The sequence below is a fragment of the Scomber japonicus genome, chromosome 24, assembly GCF_027409825.1.
Source record: "Scomber japonicus isolate fScoJap1 chromosome 24, fScoJap1.pri, whole genome shotgun sequence".
Classification (NCBI taxonomy): Eukaryota; Metazoa; Chordata; class Actinopteri; order Scombriformes; family Scombridae; genus Scomber; species Scomber japonicus.
The window spans coordinates 6090054-6100594 of NC_070601.1; the positions used below are offsets into that span (position 1 = coordinate 6090054).

At 39.8% G+C, this 10541-nt stretch overlaps 1 protein-coding gene across 2 annotated transcripts in view; it reads left to right on the forward strand.

The window, feature by feature from the left end:
• Positions 1-9110, forward strand: part of filip1l (filamin A interacting protein 1-like) — a 44458-nt gene extending 35348 nt beyond the window's left edge. For both annotated transcript variants that reach the window (XM_053314726.1, XM_053314725.1), the window contains exons 2-3: positions 850-3685; positions 8886-9110. In XM_053314726.1, the coding sequence (XP_053170701.1) occupies positions 850-3685; positions 8886-9104 (3055 nt within the window). In that variant the 3' untranslated portion in view covers positions 9105-9110. The remainder of the gene's footprint in view (positions 1-849; positions 3686-8885) is intronic.
• The last annotated feature ends 1431 nt before the right edge of the window (positions 9111-10541 follow it).

Here is a 10541-nt window from a genome sequence, read left to right on the forward strand (position 1 = left end):
GTCTTATCTGTGTACAAGAGCTTGCTCTTCATTTATCCTTTGACTTACTCTTGTGCAATGTTTTGGGCATTTCCTCTCTTAGCCAAGCATTTGTTGAGCAACCTATGAGCATAGTAACACTTGAATACATAGTTTATATTAGATACATGTTTGATGAAAAAAAAAAGAAGAGAATAAACTGTAGCAGATTGCCATAAAACCACAATAACGTCACCAAAATCATACTGGTTATAAAAACCTTGTGTGCTTAGTTTGCAGTATGTCTCACCTTGTCTGGTGAGTGTATCATTTTCAGAAGTTAACATCAACATTTGGCATTCTAGTCCTTTCCCCTAATTTCCCAGAGGGCAAAAAAGCTCATATGGTACACCCTCAAACATTATGGAAACTTTGAAATTCACCGATTGTTAAACTCAAGGCCCAGTATTTACAGCAGTAACTGGGGTTTCCAAACCATATGAGAATTAGTTGGCAACAAGGGAACAAAAAAAAAAATAACCACAGGTATTTGAGATTACCAACCTGAGAGAGTTAAAGTAATGCTTTTTATGATGTGTTAAATTTTCCATGACATAAAACTTTTAGTCCTCCTCAGAAATGCAGGGAAAATAACAGTGTTTATGATGTGTCAGTATTTGGGAAGTGGGCCCAATGGGTAATGACAGTGGGGGTGGGGGCCAGAGTTTCTGTCATTTTAAGTTTCACAATGATTTAAATATGTTGCTCCAAAATTCTCTGCAATGCTAATTGAAAAATTAAGCAAAGTTTTTGTGCACTTTCTACTTGCAAACAACTGATTCTGACTTGACTGCTTGAAGATAATCTTTGTCTTGTTTTTATTTTTTTCAGGTTGAAGCTGCTAATTGATCAGGAAAAGGCTTACCAAGAGCGAAAGGAAGAAGAGAACAACAAAAAGGTCTCAAGTCTGAAGGAAGAGCTGACAAAACTCAAGTCATTTGCGTTGATGGTAGTGGATGAACAGCAACGCCTCACCGAGCAACTGAATCAACAAACAGCTAAGGTCCAAGAACTGAGTGCCAGTTCTTCACAAGCCCAAGAGGAGTTGATCTCAGCTAATGCCCGTCTGCAGGAAGAGGAGCAAAAGGTCATTCGCTTGGAGGCTGAGCGGCGCGACCAAGCCATTCGACACCATCAGGAACAGGAGGCCATGACTGCCAAATTGACCAGCGAGGATGCCCAAAGCAGGCAGCTGCGCCAGAAACTGTCAGCTCTCAGCAGGCAGCTTGATGAGCTGGAGGAGACCAACAAGACCCTGCGCAGAGCTGAGGAGGAACTGCAGGAGCTGAGGGACAAAATTAGCCGTGGTGAGTGTGGAAACTCTAGCCTCATGTCTGAGCTTGAAGAGTTACGGAAAAGGGTACTTGAAATGGAGGGAAAGGATGAAGAGTTGATCAGAATGGAGGACCACTGCAGGGACCTCAACAAGAAACTGGAAAAAGAGGCCAACCAAAGTCGGAGCTTGAAGGCTGAAGTCGATAAGTTGAACCACAGAATTATGGACTTGGAAAAACTAGAGGATGCATTTAGCAAGAGCAAACAAGAATGCAACTCACTCAAAAGTAACTTGGAGAAGGAGAAGACAGTGTCAAAGGTTCTGTCCAGTGAGCTGGAAGTCTTGAAAGTCAGGGTCAGAGAACTTGAGGCTGCTGAAAACCAGCTGGGAAAGACAGAACTGACACTGAAGGAAGATCTCACCAAGTTAAAGACACTGACAGTCATGCTGGTGGATGAAAGGAAGGCAATGGCAGAGAAGCTAAAGCAAATGGAGAACAAAGTCCAAAACAGCACTGGAAAACTTCAGGCTGAACAGGACAAAGTTACGTCAGTCACAGAGAAACTAATTGATGAGAGCAAGAAAGCACTGAGGTCAAAGGCTGAGCTAGAGGAGAAAATGTGCAGCGCTACAAAGGAAAGAGATGACCTGAAGGACAAATTGAGGGTTGAGGAGGAAAAGAGCAATGATTTGGAGTCTAAGATCAATATGATGAAGAAAAGGATGCAATCACTAGAGACAATAGAGAGAGAATACCTAAGGAGCAAAGCTAAAGAGGAGAACATCAAAACACCCATTGCCAACCGCTTCCAACAAGAGGACAACAAAGTTAAGGATTTAACACAGGAGGTTGAGCGTCTTAGACGCAAATTAAAAGATATGAAGGTGGTAGAAGGTGACCTATTAAAAACAGAGGAGTTCGAATCACTGGAGAAAAGATTCACCAACGAGCAGGAGAAAGCCAAGACTTTGATGGAGGAGCTGGACATATCTAGAAAAGAACTTTCCAAGTACCAGCTGGCAGAAAAGAAAGAGTGCAACCAAGAGCATGTTCTGTATAAACGCTTGAAGGAGGAGGAGGCAAAGTCTAGCCATTTGACTAGAGAGGTAGCAGCCCTGAAAGAGAAGATCCATGAATACATGGGAACAGAGGAGTCCATTTGCCGTATGAAAACTGACCACTCCTCACTGCAAAGAAAACTGACACAGCAGGAGGTCAGAAACAAGGAACTGGCCAGAGAAATGGACACACTCACACGAGAGCTTGAGCGCTATAGACGATTTAGCAAAAGTCTACGCCCTGGCATGAACGGGAGGCGCTTCTCAGATCTGCATGTTTCCACCAAGGAAGTCCAGACAGATCCGCTTGATCTGATGTCTCCCAACGGCAAGACAATGGCACCACTGGAACGTGCTGTGGTGAACGGGAAGCTGTATGACGAGAGTGAGCCTGAGGAAAACGCAAATTACAGTAACGAGCTTCAGCTCACAAAATGCAGTCCCTCGCTCATCAATAATGTAAACAACCTAAACAACAACATGAGAAGAGCGAGAGTCCCATTCCTCAAAAACAAAGAAAGCCCCCATCAAGTGAACGGTAAAGTGCAACCACGGCAGAATGGCAACCATGTGCAGTCTGGAGATGTTGTGTTGACCCACAGTCCTGGACAGCCTCTGCACATTAAAGTGACTCCTGACCACGGACACAACACTGCAACGCTAGAGATCACCAGCCCGACCACAGAAAACACCCAGTCATTCACCAGCACTGCCGTCATACCCACAAGTGGAGGTCCACCCAAACAGAGAATTACCATCATCCAGAATGCATCCATATCCCCGACTGCAAAATCCATTTCCCCCACAACAAAATGTAAAGGTTCCCCTGTGTCAGACGAGCCGTGTTCACCAGATAGGGCCCTATCACCTTTCACTATGTCTACATACTCCAGAGCGATGACCCCGGACTCTTGCGGCTCTGTAACACCAGACAGAGCCATGTCACCTATACAAATTGTCTCGGTCACAACAGGCACCCCTGATCGCTCCCTCTCCACGGAGCCAGTGGAAGTTGTCGGCGGGCACGCCGTCTTCCGCGTGACCCCTGAAAGGCAAAGCAGCTGGCAGGTCCAGAGGTCAAACAGCTCGGGGCCAAATGTCATCACCACAGAGGACAACAAAATCCACATTCACTTAGGGAGCCCCTTCATTCAGAGCATCAGCACTCCGACACAAACGCTGAGTCCATGCCACACACCCGGACTCCAGGAGCAGAGGACTCAAGTGCTGGCCAATTGCAGCACTCCTACTGCCAAAGGCAACAGCAAAATCACAAGTAGCATCATGATTAAGCCCACCTCCACCCCAGTCCAAAGGCCATCACAAATTACAGTAAGTAATGTGTATGACTGACCCAGTAATCCCCCCCCAAACCTCCATCCCATCCTTTATTTTGAATCCTGCCCATGAGATCCGGAACAGCCTTAGACCCTTATACCCCAACACTATACCCTGATACATGTACACGTCTGTTTTACTTGATTTATGCATAGAGAGCTTAAACCAGGGTTTGAATGTTTTCTTTTTTTTAAATTTTGGTTGGTTTGCTTGGTTCTGTGTGATTAAGTTCAATTGTTTGCCTGCATGATAAAACAATACCATTTGAAAGCACGAGAAGATTTGATTTGACATAACACCAGGTTTTAACTTATGTGCACTTACTGTATTGTATTCAATGGCCACTTTGCCATGTAGTCAGACTATTCACACTGATGTATCATACCAGTTTTTATACTTCATATTACACATACTGCATTCTGATTTAAGTTCTTTGATTTTTCTGAGAATTAAAGTGTGCAAAAAGAAGTGTTATGTTTTAGTTTGTCATCCATGCTTGCCAATTTCATTTATTCACTAAATCCAGCATGTTTTTAAATGTGTGAAATTAAAAAAATAATCTGAGGAAAATGTGATTAGATTGAAATCAGTTGTTTGATGTGATTTCTGATGCATGCAAGATAACGTTTTAACACTTGACATATCAATCCAATGTGCTCATGTTATCAAATGTGTAGTTAAAAGATTAAAATTCACATTTATCACATTTGCATATGAAGACTTTTAACACTTTGTTAGACACAATTAAATAATACCCAACTGGAAGAAATGTCAGAAAAACCTTTCTGCCAAATTACAGGACAGAAAGTCTTCGGGGATTATCACGTGTTTGCTTGCTCGAGTTAAAATCATAGGCTGATGTCATAGTTTTTTCTTACATCCTGAGCACAGAAACCCAGTGACCAAGAATGAAAACCAGTCTGATGTGAACTTGGAGTCCTCTTAAATGATACAATGGAAACTTTGCCTAGATCCTTTAAACCTTAGAGCAGTGCTCCATAAAGCTGCTGTTGGAGATGAAGCTTGTATTTCTCAAAAAAGGTGCAATGTTATGTTGAATTGCAGTTGTGCTGCTGACTTTAATGCATTACTGAAGTATAGTTTGAATAGTTGATTATTTAATGGTTGGTTGCAATTTAATGAAAATAGAAGACACTCACTTAATCATCATACAAATTAAACTCACCCCAGAGGCAACAGGGGGCTGCAGTAGCTTTTCACATACCTCCACATTTTTAAAGACTATAAATTTAAAAGTCTGTCAAACACATTCATCTCTTTCTGGTCTTCAATGACAGAATAAATTAGCAGCAGATCCCAACAGCTTCCATGAGCATCATCCACACTACTGAAAGGTATCCATTGCTCTGACAGTTAACATCCCTGATCCATTTGTGGTCAACATAGTATGACAAAGAAAATACCTAAAATCAAATCAACTCTTTTAATGCAGCACTACAAGGAGAAACTGCCATTTATTGCCAACTGCTACATGCATAACCAATGAGAATTGCTACAAAAATATAAAAAAACGCAGAAACCTGATACGATATTTGGGTCTTAGCATTTGTTGATAGTTTAATCTCAGTGGTCTCTTAGTAGAAAGTCTCACTTAGCTTGCTGTTCACTGGGTAGAAACCCAACACTTCTGTTATATTTTTCTTTCTCCCATGAATCATGTCCTTTGAAATGAGTCATCAGTCTGACTTACGAATGTTCCTCCATGTATATGCATTCTTCTAAATGTGGTTTTATGTGCCCACAGTGGAAATGTTACCACATACATGCGATTTGTATAAATTAAATCTGTACTGTAGGTCAGAGCACAAGGATGAGGGGGCGGACACTGAAAGACACAAAGTAAGGGGAGACAGATGATACAAGTGAAGATGTGGAGTGATTTTATCTGTTGTGGTAAACTCATCAATATAATGTCTTAATATGAAACTCAGGTAAGAATGAGCTACCAAACTGAAAAGCATCAAACTTTGAGTGATGGGCCTTTCTAGCAGTAGTTTTAAGTACATTTAATTAAAATCAGAGTAAAAGTAAAGTAACTATCTGAATAATGTGTACACCAAAAAAATATCCTGAAGACACTTGGAGATTTGAATAAAGTATATATTGTAATGGTACTTGACAAGTTCAGCTACACAAACAATCATGTATGAAAACAAGAGCTCATTTTGCTTAATCTCAGGATTTATCATCTGCAGGCCTAAGCATTATTACAGTGTACCAACAAAAGCTTGTGAGCTAAATAAGCATCACAGCCTAAAATAAAGCCAGCACAGTTAGGAGGCCAACTCCAAAACTGTCACCTGGCTCAGTTCACCAAGCATTTGTAGCAGCATTCATATCTCTGAATAAGATGTCAGTCATACTCCTGATAAAAGCAGAAGTCTTTAGGGTCTTACAGTTTCCAAAAATCACAGGACTATAAGAGGACTTTGATTTAGATGCAACATTACTCTAGCTGATAAACTCAAAAAAACTATAGAGTCCTCAGTGTCATTTAGATAGAGCAAGGCAACTGTTGCAGGAAAGCAGAGAACATAACCCAAACATGAATGTACACAGACACACACACACGCACATAAGTGTGACAACAAGGAGATAATTAAATCAAGCATTAAATTGAATGAGCGGGAAGGAGCTGGAGCAGCTGAAGAAACGGGATCCAACAGTCTGGGCACGATGAAATGATGCAGCGGCTAAACAAGATGCTATTCATTAAACGTCTACTTGAGAAACCATTGAGCAGCTGGGATTGCTGTCTGTGACCTCAATTAGCCCCTGACTCACTTTGGACTTACTCAATTCATAAACTGTACTCATATGGTTGAGCCAAGAAAGACAGATCTGTGCACGGTAACCCTGCCAGACTGATAAAATGTGTATCCAATGACATCCTAGAGGCCAAAGTGTATTTCATTGAAAAGCCTGTAGTGATAGCAGCTTCTGTTGGTTAAGAACAAGGCAGTAAACACAAAGTAATGCCTCTGATTAACAGCAGCATTTGGGGTCAAAAAACACCAAATATGGTGATATGATTGAAACAACCAGCTACTAATGTGAATTAAATGCTGCCAAGAAAGTCTAATTACCAAATTGCATGCCAGAAAAACAAGTTGTGTATCACGTATTACACTGCAGGAGAGAGTGGATTTCCTCACTTTAGCCCACAGTGATTATAATCACAGAGGAATTTGCCCACCTTGACTGACACTGACAATAAAAACAGGACAGAACGACAATGACTTCCTCTAAACATAAGCCTTCACACTGCGTGCGAGTGTGTGTGAGAGGGTAGACACTGCAAGAGTAGCCTCTCTCCCACCGCAATACAAGCACCAAAACAAACCTTGTGTTTGGTTGCTGTGGAAACAGCAGCGCCGGTATTGCACTGTGCGGGGCAGAGGAAGTACTTAGTTGAACTCCTGCTGCACCGCTGATATACGGGAGAACAAAGCCGCACATTAAGGTTCTTTCCATGTAAAATCAACAAGGCTCCCTCGATGTGGAGCTTGAACAGACTTTCTGGCCCATTAGCTCTGCTGAAATTTATACCCCATATGAATATTTAAAGAGATTTTTGTTAATTCTGAGAATCTCAAGCCACACTGAACATATCCAACTGCTTTTCTCATGTCACAGCGAGGGGGTTTGGTGTTTAGTGTGTTGCCTGGGAATAACCTCAGTTGTGTGATGAAATGCATGGAAACACTGAAAAGTTTCAGTTTCGTCCAGCTGCAGAAATGTGGACCAGATGAACTGCAATTTTCAATTTTCAATTTCAAATCCAATTAACACCTCTGCCTCTCCGCTGCAAAATGATTCCTTGTTTCAAATAGAAATTAAACCCTGCATACAGATATTGTGACACGGATTCAAATTTGAGTTGGTGAATGAGGGCATTTTGTCAGCACATTTTACAAAAAGCAATTACCTTTCTCAAAAATAGGTGCTGGAAAAAGGACCAAGCATGTGTTGGTAATTGTGAAGAAAATGCCTGCTGCCTATTGTCACTGAGTAATTTAGTCTCTTTATGTAAGCGTGCTAGAGCAGACAAACTAAGTGCTTGAAAAAGAAGAGAATCTGACATCAGACTGTTTATTTGACTCCTTAATGATGTACGATTTATGTAGTGGAAGAGAGTGACAAGTACAAGAGAACATTTCTTAGGAGTAATAAGTGTCTACGGCATAACATGACCTTCACAAACTACTCTAGATAATTGCTCCTATCAGTTAAAGGCTGAGCTGTTTATATAAATCCCTGTTTCCTGCTCACGAATGTCCTAATTTACAAGAAGTAAACAAAACAGATTCCAAGTGAATGAGGAGTATATATGGTGCAGTCCCCTTGCTGTTGTTGAGGTAACTCGTGATTGTGGAAAAATCTTTGTGTAAACAGGAAATGGTTTCTACTGTACAAGCACCAAACATCACAAAAGTGATGTACCTCAGTGTGCTGGCATGCCGCTACGCATGTAAACACGCTGATTAAAAAGTGATTGCACAGTAAGCTGAGCAGTAAGTTGTTTAAGAATCTGAGAAATGAGATGTTTCCCATGATATTTCTTGTCCTTGTTTGCAGATGCTGTGCTAAAAAAAAAAAAAAAAAACAGCAAAACACTGGTTTCTAAGCAACACACTCACATAGGTATTAATCATGGGATATTCGAGACAACAATCCAAAACGCTTTACATCAACTTTCATCAGAAATCCCTTTTTAAAACCCTCAATTATGAGTTGTGTGAGAAAACACCAGGTTTCATTGCATTTGAAGTCTTTTTTTGAAAAAGGACACTTACCGAACACTGACTGACAGACAAAAATTAGACAACATTTATGTGGAATAAGCCATATTTCGGACATGGCAGAAATACTACATTGTAGGCTCACAACACTACAAGACTATTCTATCTAGTTAGTATGAGATTATCCTTTTGACCATCTAAAACTACAAAACCAAGCTTTTTTCCTTTAAATGAAGTCCAGCTTAGTTTGGTATAGTGGTCAAACACTGTACATAAAAGATGATTTGGTATCATCTAGTGGGGATTATCAGTATTGCATCACTTCTTAACTGAAATACTAAATAATAGTCATAATCTGGTGAACTGCAAACTTATCTTGTGTACAGTATCGAACTATTTCGATCTTTCTCTCTCTTTTTTTTTTAACGCAGATACCTCTAGAAGCATTCCGGCGACCAGGACCTACGAGAATCCCCAAACCGAAGGGCTACAGCTCCCAGAAAGGGACAAACAGTACTAACCTTGGACTGCAGAACAAGGGTCAGCCGCCACAGACTCCTCTAACCACCGGGAAAGATCAGCCCACGCAAATACCTGCAGCACACAACAACAACAACAACAACCCAAACCTTGTCAACCGCAGGCTGTGATATGGCTGATGGTTGGATTTTTTGTAGCAGAAGGTCAGATTATAGTTCAGCTAAAATAGCTTCTTAGTTCATTTAGAATTTAAGCAGCAGATCTCACAATCCAGAAAGAAAAATAATCATAAAAATCAAACTGTCAAAGTACTGATTTATTATTTTTTCCATCTCTCGTCCGCTAACCTATATCCATGGTGCTCTGAAGACTGCAAAATGCAACTGTTTATGGTGTCTATATTATGTTCAATACACACTATGTAAAAAAAAAAGAGAAAAAAAGTCAAAGATTTTAGAGAAGTGGTTCTAATGTTGATTCATTTCATATTTGATGTCACATTTGTGTGACTTGTGTGCAGATGTCACTGTGATCAAAATAAATAATGCTAAAGAGTAATGTTAGAATAATAAGTATGTTACATGTCGTTGAAAGAAAAATCAATGTTTATTTGTATTGATTACTTTGACGATTCTATCTGTTGTTAGATACAGATAATGATACAGCCATTAGATCCATTTCTTCGGATGGAACACGTGGACATTTTTTAAATAAGTGGCAATAATGTACATAAAAGTGTATTACTGATGTGTTGTACTGCAGCTCCTTCATAGTGATAATCTCTAAAATGTGACATTTGTGTTATTTTTGGTTATCAATAAAGACTTTTTGTACCTTGATCAAGAGAAATGTCTCATTTTAAACATTTACCCATGAAGCCAAACTGCAAATTAGAAATGACCATATTAATATCTTTATATGTTTGATATACTGTAGATAAGAACAAAACACATAAAAACAACATTTACAAAGTCAATTGAAAAATTGAAATTACATTTGTGATAACATTTATCATTTATAGCTGACAAACTGTAATAAATGTAAATTCTGATTTGAAAAACATAAGTGATCAAAGCAGAAACAATACAAATGGTTTGATATGATATTTGAAAAATTACATTTTGGAATAAGACACATTTAAAGAACGGATTGTTGCTCATTGTGATGCTAACATTGTCTTCCTAATGGTTTAATGACGTCAGACCAAATATATGTGACATACAGTAAGTTTCAGTGGTAGTTTTGAGTCCGTGATTGACAATCTGAAAGTTATGATGACATAATTTTGTCTCAAGTCTCATGTTAACATAGATTGTAATAATTTGCTCCTTTCCGGCTGCAGGATTCAGTAGTTACAAAATGTTTTGAATGTTTGAAGAATGGAGACACAAAAACCAATTTGTTGAATTTTAAATAAGTTATTCTGGTTTGATTATCATTTCAGGAAATACTGTTGAGGAAACAATGTCCTTTTGTTGAATCGTGGCGTGGGAGTTTGGTAATTTCAAGTTTCCTGATCTTTGTTATTTTTTCCACACACACAAAAAAAGGGCTAACATTGGTGTCCAAACCTCCTCTTGTCTTTCCGGTGTACCGTCATGGTGCCA